Source organism: Hordeum vulgare, chromosome 3H, assembly GCF_904849725.1.
Source record: "Hordeum vulgare subsp. vulgare chromosome 3H, MorexV3_pseudomolecules_assembly, whole genome shotgun sequence".
Classification (NCBI taxonomy): domain Eukaryota; kingdom Viridiplantae; phylum Streptophyta; class Magnoliopsida; order Poales; family Poaceae; genus Hordeum; species Hordeum vulgare.
This window is the reverse complement of record NC_058520.1, coordinates 563916787-563942787: the sequence shown is the minus strand read 5'-3', so window position 1 is coordinate 563942787 and position 26001 is coordinate 563916787. Positions and strand designations below refer to the sequence as shown.

The 26001-nt window shown below is 50.0% G+C and overlaps 2 protein-coding genes across 2 annotated transcripts; one reads left to right on the top strand and one right to left on the bottom strand.

Moving 5' to 3' along the window:
• The first annotated feature begins 15993 nt into the window (after nucleotides 1-15993).
• On the top strand, nucleotides 15994-19311 carry LOC123445118 (gibberellin 20 oxidase 2-like). The gene is made up of 3 exons (XM_045122052.1): nucleotides 15994-16771; nucleotides 16945-17269; nucleotides 18738-19311. Exons 1-3 carry the CDS (start codon nucleotides 16113-16115, stop codon nucleotides 18996-18998), a joined length of 1245 nt encoding a protein of 414 aa, XP_044977987.1. The 5' UTR covers nucleotides 15994-16112; the 3' UTR covers nucleotides 18999-19311.
• Nucleotides 19312-20323: 1012 nt separating this feature from the next.
• Nucleotides 20324-25557, bottom strand: LOC123445117 (probable methyltransferase PMT26). The gene is made up of 9 exons (XM_045122051.1): nucleotides 25329-25557; nucleotides 23683-24830; nucleotides 23434-23583; nucleotides 22927-23197; nucleotides 22718-22828; nucleotides 22057-22231; nucleotides 21707-21979; nucleotides 21350-21544; nucleotides 20324-20893 (listed from the first exon to the last, which is right to left on the bottom strand). Exons 2-9 carry the CDS (start codon nucleotides 24715-24717, stop codon nucleotides 20677-20679), a joined length of 2427 nt encoding a protein of 808 aa, XP_044977986.1. The 5' UTR covers nucleotides 24718-24830; nucleotides 25329-25557; the 3' UTR covers nucleotides 20324-20676.
• Nucleotides 25558-26001: the final 444 nt, after the last annotated feature.

Here is a 26001-nt window from a genome sequence, read left to right as displayed (position 1 = left end):
TCACTCAGAAGAAGGTCGATAGAAGTCGAGCCCACCGTGATGGTCACGATAGAGACCGTCTGAGTGGAAGCAGGACCGTTGTTTCTGGTCCCGAGTGCTTCAGTCGAGCCATCCGCTCGGCTGACATCCCTCCCAACTTCGGATTGGCGACGGGAATCAGCAAATTCACACGAGAGTCCAAACCAGAAACTTGGTTAGACGACTACAGAGTGACGGTCCAGATCGGTGGCGGAGATGACCATGTCGCCATGAAACATCTCCCACTGATGCTCGACGGTTTGGCTCGAGCTTGGCTAAACCAGTTAGCCCCTTCAAGCATTTACAGTTGGGCAGATCTGTCCCGAGTCTTCATCAGCACCTTCGAGGGTACGTGCAAACACCCTGCTGGCCTCATAGAGCTTCAACACTGTGTCCAGAAGCAAAACGAGCCCTTGCGCGATTTCATCCAGCGCTGGACGACCCTCTACCACACGGTGGAGAATGTTACAGAGCACCAAGCAGTCTGTGCCTTCAAGGCAGGCGTTCGGTACAGAGATCTATACCTCAAGTTTGGTCGGACAGGCGACATCTCCATGAGCAAGATGATGGAGATAGCCGCGTGCTATGCAAATGGCGAAGAGGAGGACCGCATACGTAGCGACAAGAGTAAGTCAGTCGCCGATGCAGATGGGAACAGCAGTCGGAAGAAAAAACAGAAAGCTCAATCCACTCTGGAAGCAGAGGCGACAGTCGTTACAAACGCTAAGTTCAAAGGCAAGGGGAAAGCACAGTACACCCCCAAGAAGAGACAGTCGGGAAATTCCATCCTAGATCAACCGTGTCCAATCCACACGAAGACGGATGAAGAAGGCAATGTCATATTGCCGAAGCATACCACTCGGCAGTGTCGCCTCCTGATCCAAGGATTCGGTGAAGGACAGCTGAGTGAGAAAGACACCGAGCAAGATGATGAGGACAAGGAGGATCCGTTCCCTCAAGTCCATGCAACGTTAATGATTTTTGCTGATGTAGAAAGCAAAAGTCGACTGAAGCTGGTCAACAGGAAGGTAAACATGGCAACCCCATCCACTCCCACGTTCCTCAAGTGGTCACAGACTGCAATCACCTTTGATCAGTCAGACCGCCCAGCACACGTACCCACCCCAGGGAGGCAAGCTCTGGTCGTCGACCCGGTGGTGGAAGGAGTTAGGCTGCGCAAAGTCCTCATGGACGGCGGCAGCGGCTTGAATATCATGTACGCCGATACTCTCAAGGGAATGGGCATTCCAATGTCCAGACTTAGCGAGAGCAGTATGCAGTTCCATGGAGTCGTCCCAGGAAGAAAGGCCAAATCACTCGGCCAGATTGCGTTGGATGTCGTTTTCGGCTGTGACAAGAACTTCCGCAAAAAGAAGTTAACATTCGAGGTAGTAGACTTCCAGAGTGCATACCATGCCATTCTGGGCCGTCCGGCATACGTACGTTTCATGGCCCGTCCATGTTACGTATATTTGAAGCTGAAGATGCCTGGCTCCAAAGGCGTGATTACTGTCACACGCAATCGGCAGCGGGCCGAGGAGTGTCTGCAGCAGGGGTCGAGAATTGCAGACAATCAGATGGCTGTACTCGAGTTGGATGAGTACAAGAAGACTGCTGACCCCGCTGACCTGATGCGTTCAAAGAAGCTAGCTTTCGAGCCCGCATTCCAGTCGGCGGGAGACACGAAGAAAGTAAGCATCCACCCGACGGATGACACCGCCGCCCCAACAAACATCTCCACCACCCTTGATCCAAAATAGGAAGCCGAGCTCACCCAATTCCTCCGTGAGAACTGGGACATTTTTGCATGGAAGCCTGCTGACATGCCAGGTGTACCCAGGGAGTTGGCTGAGCACTGGCTGCATGTGGATCCTGCTGCTCAGCCCGTCCGAGAACGCCTACGTCGGTCCGCCGCGCACAAGAAAAAAGCAATTGGAGAGGAGGTAGCTAAACTCCTGGCAGCCAACTTCATTTGCGAGGTACACCACTCCGAGTGGCTCGCTAATGTGGACATGGTGCCCAAGAAGGACAAGTCTCTCCGTATGTGCATCGATTTCAAGCACCTTAATAAGGTCTGTCCGAAAGACCACTTCCCGCTCCCCCGCATTGATCAAATTGTTGATTCGACTGCGGGTTGCGAGCGCTTATCCTTCCTTTATGCCTATTCGGGCTATCATCAGATCCGTCTGTATGGTCTAGATGAATTAAAGACATCTTTCATCACCCCATTCGGGTGCTTCTGTTACATCACTATGCCATTCGGTTTGAAGAATGCAGGAGCAACTTTTATGCGAATGATCCAAAAATGCCTCCTAGACCAGATTGGCCGAAATGTGGAGGCATATATGGACGATATCGTAGTCAAGTCACGCAAAGGTTCCGACTTGCTGACTGACTTGGCAGAAACATTCGCCAACCTACGTAGGTACGATATCAAGCTCAACCCAGCCAAGTGTTCATTCGGCGTTCCCAGCGGGAAGTTACTTGGTTTCTTCGTTTCCGAACGAGCGATCGATGTCAACCCCGAAAAGATCGGGACCATTGTTCGAATGGAGCGGACGGTAAGAGTACATGACGTGCAAAAGCTCACAGGTTGCCTAGCGGCTTTGAGCAGGTTTATCGCTCGACTCAGCGAGAAGGCGTTACCTCTTTACCGACTCATGAAGAAGTCAGATACCTTCGAGTGGACACACGAAGCCCAAATCGCATTCGACGACCTCAAAGCCCTGCTTTCCACCCAGCCGGTTCTTACATCCCCGCTCAGTAAAGAACCCCTTCTTCTATACATCGCGGCTACAAATCAAGTCGTCGGCACCGTTCTGACAGTCGAACGCGAAGAAGAAGGCAAAGCGTACAAGGTTCGGCGGCCAGTATATTATGTTTCCGAAGTCCTGACTCCTTCCAAGCAGAGTTATCCCCATTATCAGAAGCTCATTTATGGGATCTACATGACTGCGAAGAAGGTGGCTCATTATTTCCAAGACCACTCGGTATCTGTCACATCTGATGCTCCGTTGTCGGAAATTCTCCACAATCGGGACGCATCAGGCCGAGTGGCAAAGTGGGCAATGGAGATGCTATACTGCGACATCAAGTTCGAAGCCAAGAAAGCTATAAAGTCTCAAGCTCTTGCCGACTTCATAGCAGAATGGGTAGAACAACAGCAACCGACTCACATCTACTCGGCTCATTGGACCATGTTCTTCGATGGGTCCAAGATGTTGAATGGCTCCGGCGCCGGCGTAGTGCTCATATCCCCGAAAGGTGATAAACTCAAGTATGTGTTGCAGATCCATTTTGATTCTTCCAACAACGAAGCAAAGTACGAAGCTCTCCTTTACGGGTTGCGCATGGCCATCACACTCGGCGTCCGTCGCCTGATGGTCTATGGTGACTCAGATCTAGTGGTTAATCAAGTAATGAAGGAGTGGGATGTAAGGAACCCCACCATGACTGCATACTGCAACGCAATAAGGAAGCTCGAGAAGAAGTTCGAAGATCTAGAACTTCACCATGTTTCTCGACTGAAAAACCAAGCAGCAGATGAATTGGCAAAACTTGGATCCACACGGAGACCGGTCCCGAGTGATGTCTGCCTCGAGCACCTACACCTCCCCTCGGTAAAAGAAGATCCTTTTACAGAGGAACCTGTACAACCGAAGAGCTCAATAGATCAGACTGAAGTCGAGGTTCCCACTGTGGTTGACTTGATCATGGACATTCTAGCTGTCATTCCCGAATGGACTGTGCCATTCATTGCGTACATCATGAGGCAAGAGTTACCAAAAGACGAAGTCCAAGCTAGGCAGATCGTTCACAAGTCGAAGTCCTTCGCCGTCATTGATGACCAGTTATACAGGGAAAGTGTTCCAGACGTCCTTCAGCGGTGTATCTCTCCTGAGGAGGGGCGGTTAATTTTGGAAGAAATTCACTCGGGAACCTGCGGCCATCATGCCTCCTCAAGGGCAATCGTCGCCAAAGCATTCAGAGCTGGTTTCTTCTGGTTGCAGGCGAATGAAATGGCAAAAGATATAGTCGACCGTTGCGAAGGTTGTCAGTTCTATTCAAACAAGTCCCACAAGCCAACATCTGCGCTGAAGACAATTCCTCTTGCTTGGCCATTCGCCGTGTGGGGATTAGATACAGTCGGACCATTCAGAACAGGCCAAGGAGGATTCACCCATCTGCTCGTAGTAGTCGACAATTTACCAAGTGGATTGAAGCCAAGCCTATCAAGAAGCTTGATGCCCTTACGGCCATCAAATTTATCAGAGACATCATCGCCAGATACGGGGTTCCACACAGCATAATCACCGACAATGGCACAAACTTTGACTCGGACAGGTTCAAAGGTTTTTGCACAGGCCAAGGTATCCGAGTGGATTTTGCATCCGTTGCGCACCCCCAAACAAACGGGCAAGCGGAGCGGGCGAATGGACTTATTCTTCAAGGGTTGAAGCCTCGACTCCTGCTGGAAGTTGGACATGCCGCCGGCGCATGGGTCGCCGAGCTGCCTTCGGTACTGTGGGGCCTCCGAACAACTCCGAATAGATCGACAGGGCGATCCACGTTTTTCCTCGTTTATGGAGCAGAGGCAGTCCTTCCGAGTGACTTGCTTCACAACTCTCCATGATTCAAACTCTTATTTGAAGCCGAAGCAGAGCAAGTCACGCAAAACGGAGTGGACCGTTTAGAAGAGGAGCGCGAGATGGCACTGATCCGTTCAACAATTTATCAACAAGATCTGCGGCGATTTCATGCGCGGCACGTCAGGAGCCGCACGTTCCAAGCAGGCGACCTGGTGCTCCGAGTGGATCAACAGAGACCACACAAGTTGGCTCCCGCCTGGGAAGGACCGTTCATCATTTCTAAGGTGCTGAAAAACGGAGCATATCGACTCTACAACCTCGACAGGGAAACGGACGAGCCGCGAGCATGGAATGGAGATCTACTGAAGAGCTTCTACACATAACCGCCGACAAAGACAATGTAAAGAACAAGTATCATCAAAGTAATACAAAGCGGATTAATTTCTTGCCGATTCAAAATTCCTCCGCGTTTGCAGACTCCGGTCTAAAAAACTAACTCCGAGTGTGCGCCAAAAGTCACACTCGGGGACTTAGTTGCTACCCAAAGTCGCCTAAGTAAACAACTCGCTCCAAGTGTGTGCTAAAAGTCACACTCGGGGACTTAGCTGCGACCCAGAGTCGCCTAAGTAAACAACTCGCTCCGAGTGTGTGCTAAAAGTCACACTCGGGGACTTAGCTGCAACCCAGAGTCGCCTAAGTAAACAACTCGCTCCGAGTGTGCACGAAAATTCACACTCGGAGACTTAGTTGCGACCCAGAGTCGCCTAAGTAAACAACTCGCTCCGAGTGTGCACAAAAAGTCACACTCGGAGACTTAGCTGCGACCCAGTGTCGCCTAAGTAAAAACTTGCTCCGGGTGTGCTCTAAAAGTCACACTCGGGGACTTAGCTGCGACCCAGAGTCGCCTAAGTAAAAACTCGCTTCGAGTGTGCAATAAAAGTCACACTCGGGGACTTAGCTGCGACCCGGAGTCGCCTAAGTAAAAGCTCGCTCCGAGTGTGCACCGAAAGTCACACTTGGGGACTTAGCTGTGACCCAGAGTCGCCTAAGTAAAAACTCGCTCCGAGTGTGCACCGAAAGTCACACTCGGGGACTTAGCTGCGACCCAGAGTCGCCTAAGTAAAAACTCGCTCCGAGTGTGCACCAAAAGTCACACTCGGGGACTTAGCTGCGACCCAGAGTCGCCTAAGTAACAACTCGCTCCGAGTGTGCACCAAAAGTCACACTCGGGGACTTAGCTGCGACTCAGAGTCGCCTAAGTAAACAACTCGCTCCGAGTGTGCATTTCAAGTCACACTCGGAGACTTAGCTGCGAACCAGAGTCGCCTATGTAAAAAAGCTTCCTCCGAGTGGGCACTCGAGATACACTCGGAGGCTTAGCAAACCCTCATTGAGGCTCATGTGGATGTGAAGACAACTGATAACTACATGCTCCGCATGTTTGCCATTGGCTTCACCAGGAGACGCCCAAACAAAAACCACGAGCCAAAATCGTGTCCAAAAAACTCAGCGAAAGAAGAGCAAAAGATCCGGTTCGAATTCAAATTGGTTCTACGATCAGTCGGCTCGGTGTGAATCAAGTTGATCCACACTGAGCCAAGAATGTACCGGCCAACAGCAGTGGCCAAAGTTTAATACAGACTACACTCGGCATACCGAGGTAAATGCGCGTTCAGCATAAAGTTTATCAAGCGTCGCCGGGGCTGGCAGGCTCCACAAAGGTGTCGAGGTCGATTCCATCTGCAATCTGAGTGGCCGTGTCGAGGAAGGTCTCAATGAAATCTTCAAATCGAAGCTTCTTAGTGTTGGCGACCTGCAACGTCTTCAGCTTATCTTCACGGGCTTCCTTGCAATGCACTCGGGCCAGAGACAGCGCCACGTCCGCGCCACACCGAGCGGCAAACTTCTTCCATGCCTGCACTCTGCTTGGAATGTCCTCCAGTCGAGTCATCAACCCCTCTATCTCGTTCCGGGAGTCATCTTCAGGCCACAGCTCCTTGTCAATTCGGCCGACAACTCCTCTCAGGCGACCAATGAAAGGACCCACCCTGTTGAGGCGGGAATTCACTCGGAACATGTCCCGGTTAGCTTCATCGCCGAGTGGAACATTTGGTTGTCCAAGCGACCGTTCAATTTCGGCAGTTTCGGCTTCAACGCCCCGACAGAAATCTGCAAAGAAAAGACAGGGAGAAAATAAGCACGGAGTGAACTCCAAAGTCAAAAAGCACTAGGCAAGCAACTTACCACCAAGCAGTGCGACCATCTTCTTCGCCCAGTCGCCGACGTAGTTCTCCTGCGCTCTGCACCGAGTGTTCATTAACTTAAGCTGGCCCATCCATTCGGATCTCTCCTTCTTCATTTTTTCTACCTCGGCTACCAGTGCCTTGTTAGTCTCCCAAGACTCCTCCAAAGATTTTTCTCGTTCACCGAGAGCCTCCTTCATGCCAGCCAGGTCATTCGCAACCACCTCCAAGTCGGCAGCAAGTTGAGTCTTCTCAGCCTTCAGAGCATTATAGGCTGATCCCATTTCACAAGTCTTCTGTCAAAGAAACACAAAGGGAGGATCAGCCAGATTCAACAAGGAAAAAGTCTCGACAGATATGACAAAACAGTCAAAACTCAAGATTCTTCAGACCCCTGCCGATGCAAGCAATCGACAGCGGTCTCGGGGACTACACCCAGTGGGTTCACTGAGAGTGACCCCACTGGTATGAAGCTCGAACAGGTCGGTCCCATTGAGCTCTATAGCACACCAACAACACTATGAGATTACTTTTACTCGACCCGAGTAACACTACTCTCGGGGACTACACCCAGTGGGTGCACTCGGCGTGCCCCCACTGGTACCATTCGGGCAGATCAGCTCTGATCTGTAAAGATTATGGAAAATACATATAAAGACAACTGCCGGTGCAAGCACTCGACAGAAGTCTCGGGGACAACACCCATTGGGTTCACTCGGAGTGAACCCACTGGAAAATCAACCTACTGTATCCGAGTATCTCGCTAAAACCCCCAGTGGGCACCAAGAGGAATGTAAACACTTACTAGCGCACTTACTCGGATATCATCCCGAAGCTCCAAGCTCTTCTTGTACAGGGACGCGATGGAGTCATATGCTCCCTTGGCGTCGCCCACCATCAGCTCCACTTGTACCATGGCGTCCTTGGCAGCTCCTACTTGATCTTCCGGGAGGCGTCGGGCATCATATTGAACAGCCGACGGACCCAGCGTGGCAGAAGGCTCCCTGGGCATCCCGAGCTCTGCTCCAGTCGGTTCCGCCGTGAGGGCCACCGTCTCAGTCGGCGGCATGTTCATGGCGGGATTGGCAGCAGGTTGTATAACCCCAGGGACATGCGCCAAAGCTGGTTCCGACCTCCTTTTATCGTCGTCGTCCAGATGGATCACCTCCGAAGGAAGCCCGACTGAACAAAATAAAAATACAGAAAAAGGTCAAGATCAAAGACAGCACTCGCGAAACGGTAATACAGCTCTCGAAGTCGTGACAACGTACCTTGCTGGGACGTGGCGGCGTTATCAGTGTCCATGGGATCATCATCTTGACGCGGCAGAGAGGTGGCGGAGGTAGCAGCTCTGTTGAGTGAAATCCACTCGACGGGTAAACATGAATTCCCAAAAAGAAGAGTCCAATCGGATACTGAAGGAAGATGGAAGAGCAAAGATACTTACGCTGAGGCGACCGGAACAGCGATCCTCATCTGGGTCAAGGCTTTCCGAGGTTTAGACCCGCTGGGTTTAGCCACCTTGGACGGCTGGTTCACGGGCTCGGCAGAAGCACCCCTGGTTCTCTTCACACTCCGAGCACTTGGGGCCACGGGAGGAGCCGGCGGTGCAGCTGGGTCATGACGGTGCTTGGTTCGGTGTTCTGGTGGTGAGGGTGACGAGCTGTGCTCTTCACTCTCCTCCTCCTCCTCTTCTGTTTCCCCCTCCGTCTCCCTACTGTCAGAGACGTACTCGGCACTATCCGCGCTGCCCTCCATGCTGCCTTCTTCTTCCTCGACCGGGTTCCCATTAGAGACTGCAGAATGCCAGTTCGTCCACTCCTGCACAAAACACAGTCGGCAACGTCAGTCAGCGAGACAAGAAAAGCAATAAAGCTGAGAAGGTTAAAAGCACTCGACGACATGTACTCACCTCATTCGGAGGAGGATTTTCGGCGCGGAAGGCCTTCACCCGCCGAGCTCCCACGGGGTTATCCCATGTGCCCGTGATGCTGCGGACCCATGCACTCACGGTCTCCTCGCTCACGTCTTCGGGATGGGACCGAGTGGTATCCTAAGGCCCCGTGTAATGCCACATAGCATGGTCTCGGGCCTGCAGCGGCTGGATGCGTCGACCCAGAAAAGTCTCCAGCAGGTCCATGCCGGCGACTCCCCTCCGGACGACGGCTATCAGCGCGTCGACCAAAGGCTGGATCTGGGTTCTTTCTCCCTTAGAGAGCGCAAGCTTCCTGGGAGGGCCCGGACGGTCTAAACTGAAGGGTGACAACCCACTCGAAGCATTCGGGCAGGCAATGTCCTGGCAATAGAACCAGGACGATTGCCAATTCCTAACCGACTCGGATAGCTGAAGGGAGGGATAGCTACTTTTTGTTTTCTTCTGGAATCCTAAACCCCCGCAGAGCTGGAGGATGTGTGTCTTATCATCGGACTGGCTAAGCTTCTTAACAGTTTGAGATCTAGCGGAGAAAACATACTTGAAGAGCCCCCAGTGGGGAGGACATCCTATGAAGCACTCGCAGAGGGTGATGAATGCGGAAATATGAGCTATCGCATTCGGCGGAAAGTGATGGAGCTGCGCCCCAAAGTAATTCATGATACCTTGGAAGAAAGGATGGGGAGGCAAGGAGAAACCTCTGGCCACGTGGCTGAGCAGCAGAACGCGCTCCCCCTCCTTCGGCGCCGGCTCCGTCTCGCCTTCCGGCAGCCTCCAGGACTTGTTGACGACCATGCCGTGCTCCACCATCTCCAGCACGTCGTTCTCCGTCACCGAGGAGGGGAGGAAGTCCCCATGGATCCAGCCCGCCGGCAACGCCCACTGCCGCCGCTGAGTGGAGGTCGCCCCCTTCTTCTCCTTCTTCGCCTCGAGCTTGCTGGTCTGCCCCTTCGTCATGGCGAGGGCGACGGATCCGCAGAGGAGGAGGGGAAGGAGGTGGCTTGGGGTGTGCGGGGAGTTGCGGGGGAGGGCGAGATTAACGGGAGGAGGACGAGCAGCGCAAGAGGAAGGTCCGCCGGGAAGGCTTTAATAGGCCTCGACTGAGTCACCTACACGTGGGCCCAAGATCTTATCCTCCCAACCGGCTGCTGCAAGATTAGTGGAGAAGATCACGGCGCGGTAATCGAGGAGGCGAAATCTACTCGATGGCGATGTCGTCAGCCCCGCTGGGCGCGCGGCAACCGGAATTTGAGGATCCCGGAAAATCCGGTGCTGTCAGTATGACCGATCACGTCGAAAGATTCCGCGGAAGCATTCGGTCCCTCACGGTTCGTTTCACTGGCATATTCACTCGGATCACTAGCTGAAAAGATAAAATGGATCGAGGCAAACAACGCTAAAGTCACCTCAATACCAGTCGGTTCCAAACTCCAGACATCACTTCATCGTTCCAACCCCGATCCATTCGGGGACTAATGATGGGGTTATAGTCCCAGGGTAGGGTCATAGGTCTGCCCTATAGGTCCTACCCAAGGACTACCCTTCATAGAAGACAAGGCCCTTAGACAGTTCCGACTGAACTAAGGACGCCCCCATCATCCAGTTGGCGACGATCCACTCGAAGCATATCTAACGTACCGACTGGAATCCAGTCTGTACATCGTAACCTCCCAAAAGGGTAACGGTCATACGTTTTCATACACCATAATTAGCATTTAAGGCTTACGTTACCTGTAACACCGGCGTTTACTCGCCACTATTCCACCCCCTGTCCACCGGGCCATTATGAAGGGCAGTGCACTCTATATAAGCCGCCCTTCACCACTGGTACGGGGGTTGGCACTTGTTGTAATCCCACAATTCACTCGACACAAAGCTCCCAAGAGCACTGAGACGTAGGGCTTTTACCTCCGCCGTAGAGGGGCCTGAACTCATACATCCTCGCCGTAGCTAAGGCGCTGCCCATATACTTTCGTACCCCGTACTTCTACTGTCACACTTATACGCACGACATGATCCGACGCGAGCGAAGACAAGAAAAGTCCCCTCTACCGGGTGAGGAAACCGAAAGGAACATGACGATCTGCCCTCGAAGCGTCAACAACCAGCCTACTACATACATATATTAGGAATATAATACTTCTTTGTATCATAATATTTGTTATTAAAGAAAACTAATCTAGTTTTCTCTAACAACAAGTATTTAGAAAAAAGAAGGTACTGGTAGCGAGCAAGAAAGACACCTCTGAGGTAAAGTCAGAGCAAAGAGAACACACACGCATATCGGCTCAAATTTTATGAACCAGCAAGATTCCCACCTGCGTGATCTTCGACCTCTCCAATGCCGGCGTGTTGTTTCAACGATGTGTCCTCCCCTCCACCCAGAGTTGTTGGTTATGCTGTTTTAGACGCGAGCAGGTGTTGGCATGCATGCGGGGGCAAACACGCGGACGGACGCGAGGAAATTAAAACGCCCAAGGAGGCGCCAAACAGCCCGTGCCCTCCTCTCTCGAGAGCCTGCAGGTGCCCATAGCCATAGCCATAGCCATAGCCGGCACCACACCGACGACGCCCGTGTGCTCGTCCACGTACGGTTCCACCTGCTCAAAAGTACGCATGACTCATGACCACACACGCGCGCATCTTCGTACCGTGGGCAGCGCGGTGTTTTCTAGCAGACGTGTCGGACGCTCGCCGGCGACGATCAGCCCCCGGATCCTGCACACGCACGCAGATGCACGTAAGTGCCCTGGGCCCTGCCTGACATGCGTCCCTGTGTACTGCGCTGCGCGCTGCTAGGCGCCAACCAAAGTGCCCGAGCCAAGCTAGCCCGGCCCCAGCTCCAGCGTGCAGCGCCTGTCTCATGGATGGCATGCATGCAAGATGCAACGGGCCATGCGCCGTGTTGACGGGTCAAAGGACCGACGTCCGGTGCAACAATGCCTGGCCATATGCAGCCTAGCTACATACAGCTTAAAAGCAGGTGCTAGCAGGGATTATACGCCCCACAAAGTATGGATTAACAGCCATCAAATCCAGACGGGGCGACGCTCATTACTACTTTCTCCGTTCATTCTTATAAGTCGTTTCAGACAACTGAAATTAAGCTGTTTTACACGTATCTGAAATGTCCGCAGCGTCTTATAAAAAGTAAAGAGTACTCGACAAAATTAGCTAAGTGCTGACTGTTAACACTGCATGCATGCATGCATGGCCTGGTCGACCAGTATTTTGTCCTTTACTTGGCGGATATCTCGACAAAATTAGCTAAGGGAACGCTCTGGAAATGCATGATGTGACGAAGAAGTGAAAAGAAAGACGGGAGGAGTGCAGCCCTGTCTGGAAATGCAACGATTTTTTTTGTGCGCGATGAGGGATCGATCACCCATAGCAAAACCTTTACACACACCAGTTTTACGAGAACGACTTTGATCGCTGGTCATGACGCTGCAAACGAATGCTACTGTTCTTGTTGCTGATGTGCGCCGTGCATGGTACTCCCACTAATCCTTATGGCTCACCCAACCCCTATGCTCTCCACATCATTCTACTGTAAAGATATGTGAGCTATTTGTGGTCAGAGGATGATATGTGATGCACTTGTCTTAATTTGTGGTGCACCCACAGGAAAAAGAAAATTTTGGATAAAAATGGCCAATACAGAACCTAAAATACTTAAGAAAAAACATGTTGTTTTTTACTTTGAAAAGAAGGTTGTCACCTGACCTCTACACACAGCTAATTGAGCCAATGATTACCCGTATTTGGTTTAGCAAATCATGTAAGAAAAACACCTGCTTGTCTCAAAATTGCAAATTAAATTTGTAAAAACGCAAATCATCATATTGTATTAACTGGGCCCATCAGCATTGTCACGAGTTGGCAACTGAATTGGTTGTTTTTTGTTTCTGGGCCTATGATCTAAATTTGGATTTGAACCTTCCCACTTCCCATATGTGGTGGGTCTAGGTCCATAGGAGATGTGGCACCCGGAGCCGGTTGTCCCCTGCTCATGAGTCGACACATGTGTTGGCCGCCCCTAACTGTGGTGGTGCTACGAGAGGGCAATTTCACCCTCACGTTGTTCGTCTAAAGTCTGCTTTCCAACATCATGGTTCCCTAACGGAGGTGGTGTGTCTGTCCTTGGAGTAGAGGCGATGCCCCTCGATGGTGAGGCTACATGATTGGCTCTCTTACGAGGAGTGTTGCAGCGGTGGTAGTGCCTTGGTGATTCTTGTCTCGTCGTGGCTTCGGCGGTGACGACTCGCTGGTCTGGATCTCGAGGCCTTCTGATGGTGCAACGGCCTCCCCTAGCGGGTAGTGTCGGCAACTTTGGCTTCACATATGGCACTCGTGAGGGTTCGAGCGAAAGCTTCACGCTCCGACACTGGCGTTGGCAGCACCTACGAGGCTTGCTTGCCTCTTGGGGACAGTGTTGTGGGTATCCTTTGTGTGACAAACCTAGTTCATCCTTTCGGGGATCATCGACGGTTTCCCTTGGCATCATTACTCTCTTTAGGGCATTGTTGCAGAACCCCAGTCCCTTCTGGTTGCAGCGACCGACGAGTCGACGACTTCAGGCATGCATTATCCTTCACTTTCAGCATCTTCGACACAAGTGTGGGGTGATCCCGGTGGTCTTCTATCATTCACATGTGTGTTCTCAGTCCTCGCTATCTCTTGGTAGGATCAGCGCCCCATGACCAAGAGCGAGGGGCTATCTCAACATGAGTCACCCCTTTTCGGATAAGGCTGGGTGTGTTTGATACTATAGGGGGTTTTCTCAAGTCAACGAGGGTTCGATCTTGTCCATAATTTTGGTTGTTTTTTAAGTGAAACTGTAGAAAAATGCTACGATGCATTGGCTATTCGTGAGCCTGGTTGAGGAGTAGTTATTTAGTTTAAAATAAATACATGCAAAAAAAGAGTGAAAAAATAGAAGAAGCTAATCTAGCCAATGCCAGCTCTAGGGAAACTCATCGCATACATGATGAACTAACTTTACAACTAATCAATCCAGCTACAGATTTGTGCTTCAAATTTATTCTTGATTCTATGTGTGATGAGGAGCAAATCATCCCTAAGTAATCTTCTCCAAGATTTAACAGATGGAGGTTGTGTTTTGAAAGTTTTCCATTCCTTTGCATACATATGTGCCAGCAGCAAACGATTGTAAGTTCAAGAGAAATTCGGGGAGGCACAACTTGAATGAGGGTCATGATTTCATCATACACTGAGATTCCTCTACTCTTAATTATTCCCCAAAAAATTGAGCACTAATAGTCCAGAGCGAATGGGAAATCCAAAAAATGCTCGAAGGATGTTTCTTCCACATTGTCCTCACAAAGTTCAGAGTTATATGACGACAGGGGACATTATGTGCAAGAAGTTCATTGTGTTATTTCTGTCATAAAGCAGAAGGCAAAAGAATATGTTTTATGTGAGCATAGCATCATTTTTTCAAAGCTTCTTAAAGATTGGATCAGCGGGTTCCCCAATGGTCAACTGTTTATACATTTTCATCAAGGAAATGTAAAAACCTCCAATTGGTATTTCCACTTATCCCTGCTATGAGTTGTTTGGATTTTTTGAGTAATGAGCTAGAGTTCCTGGAATTGTTGGTAAGCTTAGGTGGATAAAGGAGTGTGGAGGCATTCCAAGGAGTTTGTAGTGTGCATGAATTCTTGAACTGTCATGGTTTTTTGAGAGTAAAAGAGTATAACTCAGCTATTTGTTTTTGAAAATTCCATGTCCCCATTCATTTTGCCACATTAGTATGGTGTTGCCTTATCCTATGATGGTATTTGGTTGTCTCTTGCTAGATGTGGCATCTCCTATTTTCACATTTGGTGTTGGGTAGTTGCACTTGTGCCCTTGCTTAGTCGTTGCTTTTCTTTTCGTTTAAGCCGTTTGTGTGAGAGTTTCGCCACTACTTTATATATGTTCGAGAGAGTGGACTTTATATATAAAGCTGGTTTTAAGTCTCCTTCAGAGTTCACCTTTAAAATAATAAACTCAAAATCGTGCAAAGATGACAAAACTCTTTCGTCGAGTCAGAAATCTGCAATCGTATTTCACGCTTGAATGCTCATTTACTTTTAAGTTTAAAGTTTCGATTAATGTAAAAGAAACTTTGGTGGGAAGGGGACATCTCGTGTACTTAGTGCGCCCAACAAGTTCATGCTTTCAAAAGTTTCAAAAATGCCCCTTGCAAAATATATCCAAAAATGCATGATGTCGGTAACATTAATAATATACTCCATTTGTCCGATAATATAAAAGCATTTTTACACTATTATGGGATAGGGGGAGTATAACATAAGTCAAAAATACAAATCCTAGTGGAAAGTTGGGCTTTACCTTCGGCTCATTTATCACTATTGACAACAAATTTGTCATTTCTGTTTTTCGAGCTATGTTTCAAATTTTTGGTTTCAATATATGTGATGCCATATATTCACGGTGTTTACCTAAAAGAACTCACGGCTAGCGTATAGTTTGAAATTTTAAGATTTTTGAAACACTTTACAGTACTACATGTTTGAGTGTCGAGTGCAACAAATACATTCTGGAGAAAGGAGACTAAATTCTCTTTGGTTCCTATGTGTATATACACCTGATATGGGAATTGTTTTTAAATCAATTTTAAAAAGTTCTGAATTTTTTTAAAATAAACTTGACTATCGTTTGCACTAGTATATAAATTTTCATGAAAAAAACCATTTATGACTCCACATTTTCTTTCCAATAATAGATCACTATTCATACTATTTTGGTCTAAAATTTTGTTCTTTTTTCAAAAACAAGTCTATTTTTTTCATTTGTGGATTTTTTTTACAAGTACGATGAAAGGTTAAGTTTATTTTAAAAATATTTTCAGAATTTTTCCATTTCTTACTTAATTACTACGTACTTTTTTTTTCATATATGGCGTGACCAAAGGTTCCTGTCCGGTAAAGGAGGAGTCAGTATGCAGCTCAGTACCCGCAAAAATAAAAAATGCAGCTCACTGGTGTCCGTTAACATGGCCGCCTCAGCAATATCCTAATCACCATCCATTTGTGACCTTATTACGAGTCTCAAAGTAGGATCGGACGGTGATGGAGGTAGCCCCTGTAGGGATCAAACCCGGAAAAGCTTTTATCCCATTCTCTTCGTGGTGGATTGGTGGCATGCACCTTCTTGTCTCTTGTCTCCGGGGCCCGTTTACAAATATATTCCTCCTCCACTGTCCTTCTCCCTCCCTCCCCGATTACAAATACCCCACCATCCCGGACAGCTCTCCCGCACACTCACTCGCAACTAGCTAGCTCACACACCTCTCATCTCATGGTGCTCCAGACCGCTCAGCAAGAACCATCCCTGACGCGCCCGCCTCGCTGCAGCGTCGCCAGCGCGGGCTCGCCGGCCGCCATGGACACCAGCCCTGCGACTCCCCTGCTCCTCCAGCCCCCCGCTCCCAGCATTGACCCCTCCGCCGCCAAGGCCGCCGTCAGCAAGGGCGGCGGCGCTGCCACCGCGGTGTACGACCTCCGGAGGGAGCCCAAGATCCCCGCCCCGTTCGTGTGGCCGCACGCCGAGGTGCGCCCCACCACGGCGCAGGAGCTGGCCGTGCCGGTGGTGGACGTGGGCGTGCTGCGCAATGGCGACGCCGCCGGGATACGCCGCGCCGTGGCGCAGGTGGCGTCGGCGTGCGCGACGCACGGGTTCTTCCAGGTGTCCGGGCACGGCGTGGACAACGCCCTGGCGCGCGCGGCGCTGGACGGCGCGAGCGGGTTCTTCCGTCTGCCGCTGGCCGAGAAGCAGCGCGCGCGGCGCATCCCGGGGACCGTGTCCGGGTACACGAGCGCGCACGCCGACCGGTTCGCCTCCAAGCTCCCCTGGAAGGAGACCCTCTCCTTCGGCTTCCACGACCGCGCCGGCGCCGCCGCGCCCGTGGTGGTGGACTACTTCACCAGCACCCTCGGGCCGGACTACGAGCCAATGGGGTAATATATCCACTCGCCCACAGCCCTATCCGGCCAGCACGAACCAATCCCCGCCACTGCATTTTTTAATTTTTTTTGCTTCCGCGCGATCGTACGTTCGATCGGCGCCCACGTAGTACTGTACGTACGCAGGCAGAGTACTGAGGAGAGAACACGTGCGATGATGATTGCAGGAGGGTGTACCAGGAGTACTGCGGCAAGATGAAGGAGCTGTCGCTGAGGATCATGGAGCTGCTGGAGCTGAGCCTGGGCGTGGAGAAGCGCGGGTACTACCGGGACTTCTTCGCGGACAGCAGCTCCATCATGCGGTGCAACTACTACCCGCCGTGCCCGGAGCCGGAGCGCACGCTGGGCACGGGCCCGCACTGCGACCCCACGGCGCTCACCATCCTCCTCCAGGACGACGTGGGCGGGCTGGAGGTCCTCGTCGACGGCGACTGGCGGCCCGTCCGCCCCGTCCCCGGCGCCATGGTCATCAACATCGGCGACACCTTCATGGTAATCATTACAGTAGTATTAGCGTTGCTTTCGCTGATTAACTGGGACACATACAGTACGAAAATGCTAAACCTACTTACGCTTACTAAATCTTCCAACTAATCTAAACATGCCCCCTGATTTTTAAAGATGAGTGGGCCTCATCCTTCACTTAATCCAATCAATGATTGCTAAATCACACTAGTCAACTCTGTTCCGCTGTGCTCTGCTTCCTAACGAGCGAACCGGCCCATAAAAACTGCCTCGCTGTTTCGGAACAAAGACGAAAGGGACCCTGGGAGGGGAGCCTACTGACATGACGTGATTGCACTATGTTTCCTAACAAGCGAGCAGCTGGTAGGGCTATCACCGTAAAGCTGCTGACATGACGTGAATTTTTTTCTCAGCTCCAATCAACGCTTGTTATTAGATCATTAGACTGGACAGGTTGAATTAACGTGCCGTGGTTAGTGGTTAGAATCCACGAAACGGGCCCCGTTCTCCGAAGTGACATAGCGACATTAGCACCAGTCCTGATCACCATCGCTTCCTTTCCTTCCTTTCCTAGGACGATGCCTCAAGGAACTTGTACTAGTCCAATACAATTACGGAGTGGTGGTAATTGCCATCACTTTTAGACTCGTCAATTCTGTTGATGAAGACGTAGTAGTAAGACATGGATCAACGTATCCGTTTCTAGTGGTCTAAAAAGGCTAGGGTTTTATTCGTCCAAACAAAAAAGGCTGCGAGCACTTGCGCCGGAGCCAATAAGAGCACGAGAAAAGATAGGCGATGCCAAGCCATGTACGTACTAGATGATGTAGTAGATGTAGGAGGGTTTGGAGCGTTATGGTAGGCGGGTGGCCTTGTACAGTAGCGGGGGCGACGGCGAGAGGTGAGTCAGATGCGGGCGGTGGCGCTTTCGGTGGCGGGGCAGGGCAGGTGCATGCGCGCGCGCTCGTCGTTTTCCCCTCTGCTGCTGCGGGCATGGCAAGGGGTGGGCTTGCGGATTGGCTTTCGGCCCGTCGGCCTCGCCCAGTTGACGATCTGGATACGGCGCGGTACAAGGTTTCGCCACGGCACTGTATCGTTCCGGCCCTCGCCATTGGCGGGCCTGTTGGTTTCGGCGCATCTCCGCTTTGTCTGTTCGCTGCTAAAAAAAAATTCCCGACGACGGCGACGGCCGTGCACGTGCGCCGTGCTCCTGTTCGCCGCCCCGTCGGACGGGCTTCACGTGGGCGATGCCGCTCGTCGCGTGGCTCCCACACGACACGATCGTGCCTTAGGTACCAGTCAATTTATTTACAGCTCATGCTGCACTGCATTTCGTTGGAGCCAGGAACGGGCCGCGACGACGCGTCCTTATCTTTGCGCCTCGACGGATACCGAAATGAAAACGATTAGCCGTCAGAATGGAACGGGAAGTAAGTTGGAGTGGCCTGACTAACTAACACGTTGTCGTTTGTTTTGTGTGGATGCATGCATGCAGGCTCTGTCGAACGGGCGGTACAAGAGCTGCCTGCACCGGGCGGTGGTGAACCGGCGGCAGGAGCGGCGGTCGCTGGCCTTCTTCCTGTGCCCGCGCGAGGACCGGGTGGTGCGGCCGCCGCCGAGCCTGAGGAGCCCGCGGCAGTACCCGGACTTCACCTGGGCCGACCTCATGCGCTTCACGCAGCGCCACTACCGCGCCGACACGCGCACCCTCGACGCCTTCACCCAGTGGTTCTCCTCGGCCCAGGAGGCGGCCTGATCCGCTCGCTCCATCCACGGGCTGATTCGCCCCGAGGACCGCGACACGGAATTTTTGTCGGGAACAGCCCACGTGCGCTCTCAGGTGCGGTGGGCCCGGCCGGGGGTGGCGCCCACGTGGATTTCCGGCCCCACACCACCTTCCATTTTTGGACGCTGGCTGGCGTTCCAGTTCCACCCCTCCTAGCCTTTGCTTGTCACGACTCGCCATATGCATGCCCCCTCACCGCCTAGTGTACATACCATGGAAATCATGGATATATATATATATATAATATTAATATTAATATATATAAACGCATTTCTTTCTTTTCTTTTTTTGGCGTCACACATGGATGGATGGATGGACGGACGCTTGTGCGTAAATGGGTTCTCCTGAGATTTCCATTCTGGACGGATGTGCCGGGCTCTCTTCTTGTTTTCTCTTTCACAGAATGCGGCTCTGTATCAAGTTGGAGAATCGCCAGCTTTTGTTTGGTTGCGCCACGCCACGCGGAGGCCAGCGTGGTGCATCTGTGCCCTTCTCGTGGCTCATCTCGGCTCGACGTGGTCCCGTTTCTTTATTTCTTTCCTCCGTCCCGAGTCTTTTATGCGGCGGGAAACCGGAAATTGTGTTCGCGCTTATCTTCGTCGGAGCTGCCATTTTTGGAACGGAGCGTCGGCATGCATGCATGCCGCCCAAAGGCGTTGTTTGGCTCCGCAAATGCAATCGCAATCTCAACGATCTGCTGCTTCGACGGCCTCCGGACACGCCACGTCCTCAGTATCACAGTCACGGCCACGGTGGGAGAAGCGCCTAGGCCACATATGCCTTGGCGCGTGCAGCGGCAGAGCGAGGAGAAGAGGAGAGCAGGCTTAAGATGTTAACTGACGAAACTGAAGAAAGTGCAGGCGACACCTCACACCTGTGCGGGGAAGGCCACTGCATGTCTGCATCCGATGAGAGCGAGCAAGATGGCGGGCCCCGCGAGTCAGGAAGACCACCAAGCCCCCCAAATACTGACGGTGGGCCAATGCTGCATGTGTGTGCGAGTTGTAATATAAATAGACCCCAGTTTCGTCCACTCCCCGGCATCCAGTGGATCACGAATTTGAAAATTGAAATGAATGACCCTGGCTAAGGGTGTAGCTTCCTCCTATCTCCTTCTCTTCCTCTACAGCACAACTGCTGGTAACATGGATCTACAACACAACTACTAGAAGCATATGTTTCTCTGGATCTCCTGATAGGATCGTAACACTTTCCTCCCAGTGTTCCACTAAACTCACTGACAAATGCAGCTGGTAACATGAACTGACGAACACTGTTGAGTGCAGGGCAACGACTTATGAAACAATCCAACTTCTTTTTTTCTGTTGGGACATCATGAATTCAATGATACTTGACTGCTATAGCAATACCACAAGTGAGGTTTTCCTGAAGAACTGGCACCACCCTGCGTGCTGTGGCTCTACCTATCGACTTACAGTACAGCATTACATTCATTTTACAACAAATGTTGTCCAAGCAAAAGAAAGAATGAAAGGCCGAAAAACACATACATGATTCTACAGCTGCACAATGCATTTGCCTTTTTTAGCATCAACAAGAATCATGTGCTTATACCTAGAGCCGAAATTCAGTCTAGTGTAATACGTACCCACTAACCGTTAACGGTTTGTCTTGAATGTATGTCTCACTACATGCTTGCTTCGATCTCCTTGGGCCGCCACGTGGTCTTCTGGACGCAGAGCAGCCCTTCCTTGCCCGTGGCGTAGGTCATGCGCACCTCCCACTGCAGGGACTTCGCCATGCCTTCGAGCGCTCTTATTGTCTCCGCGTCGTCCCGCACGATCAGTTTCCCTTCTGGCCTCAATATCCGGTCAACCTCAGCAAACACTCCCAACAATTTACATCTGCGAGCAAACAACGTGATTGCTTGAGACGATTCAGTTATGCAAACCGGTACAACACACACAAAATTATGTTGGCGCATACTCCCCTCCATTTCAAATTAAGTGTCGTGGTTTTAGTTCAAATTTGAACTAGGAATGGAGGAAGTACATGAGAACCTTGTAGGACTCAAATACTTGAGGTCCATTCAGATGCATGAATTGGAAAACCCACAAACAGTATAAACATAGGAATTGGGTGGCATGTGCGCAGAGAGTTTTTTTTTTCCTGAAAAGGAGCTTATAAACCCCAAAGAGAGGTAGTTGGATGAACTGCAGGAATATTTCAATAAAAATGTTTCTTGGAGTTCTCAAAGTTGTCTTATCATGAGCTCAGAATTGATATTTCAAATCCTCCAAAAAGTGATCAGTCTAGTAAATATGAAGAAACTGGAATCACCGAGACAGTAAAACACTGACCTCTTTTTGAGCTTTGAAAAGAGATGGTCTGCGTGTAGGAGGTCATACGTTCTCGGGTAAGTGCTGAAAGATTCGCACCAGTCATGATACATTCCAAACAAGCCACGCTCATAAACAATGGGCAGTGTGTCAGGCGAATCGATTGGCACGATATTCATAACCCAGACTTTTTGGTCCCTCAGTGCTGCAGCAAAACTGCAAAGCAACAAATGTAAAACATTAGCCAAGAGAAATAACTGAAGGTAGGTGTGAACACATTCTCATTATGAGTGTTCTTGAATGAAACATTTTGTGAAATGAATGGAATTCAAAATCAAAATGCATCATCGAGAGATCTAAAGAAAGCCATATACTTACCCTCCGTATACGGCTCTCATGTCCATGACATTTCTCACTTTGGACCAGTCAATCCCCATGCCATTCACATACGACTTACTTACAACACGTTTCCAGTGTGCATAGTCTGCCTCGAAGTCTTCATTCGCTGGTTTTCCATAAACTCCAACACGAGAACCATCAATCCAGAAGGGAGTCTTCTCAAGCCTTTGAGGCCACATCTCTGGCCATTTTGATCCTCTTACTGATGGACCAGGCGGCAATTTGGGTATGCACGCTTGTAAAGGTACATTCCTGCATAACACAAGATTGTTTAAGAAAAGCAGAGTAGTTCAGATACGCAAATATAGGTAGCAAAGCCTTAACCATACCATGCAGCATCTGCATCGTCGGTTTCCTTGCATAGCGGTGGGCTGTCTTCTGATCTTTTCTCATAGCAGTTGTTGTCCATTGGCTTCTGATATATGGCCATACCAACTTGATTTAATGTATCCTTTGTTTTCTTAACCATTTTCCAGCACATGGACTTTGTGAGAGAAGACATGGCTGAAAAAAGTAAGCAACTGAGTGTTAGCTCTGCTTCACTTGGATGATGGATGAAAAACTATGCAGTTGGTTCGTAGCATGTGTTTATTAATTTTATTAAATAGGTCTGCTATATTCATGAAGTTGGGCACATCTAATGCTAACCAATGGTTCATTGTATTTGTGATAATAAAGCACAACTTGGGCTGTCAGCCTTCGTTATAGATGAAAAGAACAATTAAAGAGAGTTTACAACATTTGAACTTCTGTTACAAGCAACGTGTATTTCTCTGTATGTGGATTGTGGTGCAGTTTTCTATAGAAAATCAGGCGTAACCATTCAGAGGCCGCAACAGTTTTTCCTGATGTACCAAAGCAAGTGAACAGCTACTTGAACTGTTCTAAAGAAACAGAGGACAACAACAGTTTTGGTACGGTTCATTGATATTGCAGCAATGTTCTGTATAGCGGTACGAGTGATGTTAAAAGAGGTGTTCAGTAGAATACCGTTCCAAATTTCAACATCTTCAGGGAGCTTTTGGTAAACAGGAGTGGCAGACCAGACGAAGTAACCACCAGGACGTAATAGTCGGTTTAATTCCAGCAAAAGCTTGCCACCTGAAAGTAACCAGTTGTCGTAAACCGTATTCATATCATACAGTACACGGTAGCTACCAGGAGATATCGAAGGGTAAACATGCCACCACAAGACAAACCTTCAATGTGCCAAGGGACTCTGCAGCGAGCACAGTGAATGACATCAAAAACCCTGCTAGGATATGGAAGTCGCTTGGTGCCCATTACAGCTGATATTGCTGGAATTCCTCTCTCCAGCGCAAACTGTACTTGAGCTTCATGCTCGTCTTTTGGAGCAAATGACATGGTAAGCACATCTCTATCAAACATGTAGCCACCAAAGCTAGCAACTCCACAACCAACATCTAGAATGACACGGCTTCGTTTACCCCATGCAATATCAGGTAAAGCCTGCACATAGTAATTTGATAAGCATGTAAATGCATAGACTTCGGACACCATGATATGGTGATAATATTGGTTTCAAAAAAAGAACATGCAAATTTCATCATCAGAGTCCTGAAACATGTGCAAACTCCTTCAAAGGAGTGATGGAAACATTTCCCTTGAGACTTAGGTATGTGTTATACTATTAATCAACTTTTGATGTATGGAAGTAAGTCATAATTGGGGCAATGGTAATAAACCTGCTGAATAGTATCGATGTAGTGGAGTGCGCCATTCTTGAACTGAGTTCCGCCCCCAGGAAACAGAAGGTGATCCCCAGAAACTTTAACCCAGTTCTGATGGCCCTTGTACTCTGCAAGCTTGGTGTGAGGAACGTTGCTGTACCATACCTGCAAAAGTAGTGTTACTTATAATAAGCACAAGAAGGGGATATTGATCAACCGAAGATTACTCGGTGTTATGGAAACACCATGAAAAGACAGAAGTACCTTGTCCCTGCTCTTGGGCCACTCGATGGGGCGCTTATATCCTTCCGGAAGTGGGACAAGGCAAGTCGGGGGCTCCTCAGGGCAATGCCTCTCGCGGTGTTCATAATGTTTGGTAGAATGAAGCTTCTTGATAGCCTTCTCATTGTCAAGGCAAGGTATGTAATCTGTCACAGCGCTGCTATTACATAATTTCCAGCTATAGGTGATTTCATCACCTGAAGATTTTGATGCTGCTTGAGCTTCCTTCTCATTCTTTGACTCTGCGGCCTGTGTAGGGAATGACCCATTCTCGGTATTCGACTCCTTGAGAAGTTCAGATTGAGCTCCATCAGGAAATACCTCGTTAGCTTTTGCAGCTGGTTCCTTCTCTCCACTTTCTTCCACTTTCTCCTCGATTTGAGGCTGTTCAGTTGCATCATCCTCAGACTTTCCTTCTTGATCTTCCTTCTTCTCTCCATCAGATTTTTCAACATCATTGTCAGTGTTGGTCTCCTTATCTTTCCTCTCCTCGCTCTTCTCCTCCTCATCGCCAGACTCCCCACCCTCCTTAGCACTATGCCCTTCGGATTTTCCATTCGCATCATCAAAGGAATCCTTGCTGTCCTCCTTTTCTTTTGGCGGTTCCTTTTCTTCAGACATCTCCACAGGCTTCTCCATTGTGTTCTCAGTGAACTTCTCTTCCTCAGGAGCATCCCTGTTACTATGCGACTCATCTGGAACATTGTCATTATTGTCAGTGTCCTCGAATTTCTCCGAGCCAGCATTGCCGGATGTCGCCGTCTCCTCGGTTTCACCAAAGCCAACTTCTGCGCGTTGATCCTTGACCTCCGTCTTCTTATTGGATGTTGATACCTCTAGTGGCTCCGACCTCTTGTTTGAAGTCGGCTCTACCGGGAAGACGGTGGACGACGTCATCATCCAGGCGCCCACCACGCAGAGCGCCACAAACACCACGACGGTGGTCGTCGTGCACAACGACGAAGACGGCGACGAGGGCCGCCTGCCGTCCATCTTCCCGCCTCGGCCGAATGCCATCAGTCCCACTAGCACATGTACAGGACCACCCCGCTGCACGCGGCCTGTTTATATCAGCTCGATCCACCAAAGGTTGCAGAGCTTTGCTGCTTCCTGCCACACACCGCGCGCACCTAAAGCAAATTAAACTACATCGTTAGAGCCCGGAGCACTAGAAATTTATACTACCAACCAAACCACCAGATCTAAAGAAGGAAGCACCGGATCCGCAGAGCATTACAAAACTCAATGATATAACTCCCAAAAAGGCGTGTCGTTTCCGTATCATGTTCCCTACCAAGGCGACGCTTCCCAAGAGGAAAGCCATGAAAAAGGCAAGCAAATCCCCTTCTATCGGCAAGCATGCAAACATGGATGCAAAGCGCGTGCATTAATGAAGGAAAAAATCAGGCAAATCCCCCTATTCCCTTGCGCGAATCGCAATCGGATCTGTGGGCAGAGCTGGCTCCGAGCTGGGTCGCAATCTAACACAACTAGTAGCGGACGCCATAGCACAGCGGTGCACTAGACCACCACCCAATCAGACGGACGGACAAGCTCGAGCTAGATCCGCTCCGGCGGGCGGGAAGAGGGGGAGGCGGGCAATGCGGAGTCGGTCGGTGGGTTCGTACCTCGCCGGCCGGGGAGCTGGGGCGCGGCTCCGAGCGGATCTCGAGGAGGGGGCGAGGGGATCGAGGAGTGCTTGGATCCGCAGCGTGGCCTCGCCGGGTTATAAAGGGCTGGCCTCCAGCTAGCGTGCGGGAGGGGGAGGGGGAGGAGCGAGGGCAGGCAGTGGAGTGTGTCGTGTGTGTGACAGTGCGAGCGAGCGAAGGAGATGGATGGGGGCAGTGGCGATGGCCGTACGCACGGGTTAAATTAGTGCGAGAATCTTGACTAAAAATGTGGGATTCTCATGAGCTGCCATCTTTTGCAGATTTGCCCTCTCGGGCTCGCATTATTGTGACAAGCCAGTACGTGTACTTTTGTCTACTCACGCTCGGAGTAAGTGAAGCATGATTATATCAAGTGTTAAAAAAAAGCATGATTATATCAATCAACACTAAAAAAAAATCTATGAAAGATAAACTCATTCTCATATGTCTTTTGCCTCTATTTCAATAAGAAGAAAAATATATATATCTATTCCAAAATATTCTGATTTTTTCTTTCAAAATGTATAACCCAGGACACACACACATTCAAATTAATTATATTATTTGATAATACCAATAAATCATGTTGATCCCATTACAGATGAGATGTCCGCGAACCATAATCTAGCGACATATTGTCGACCAATTAAAA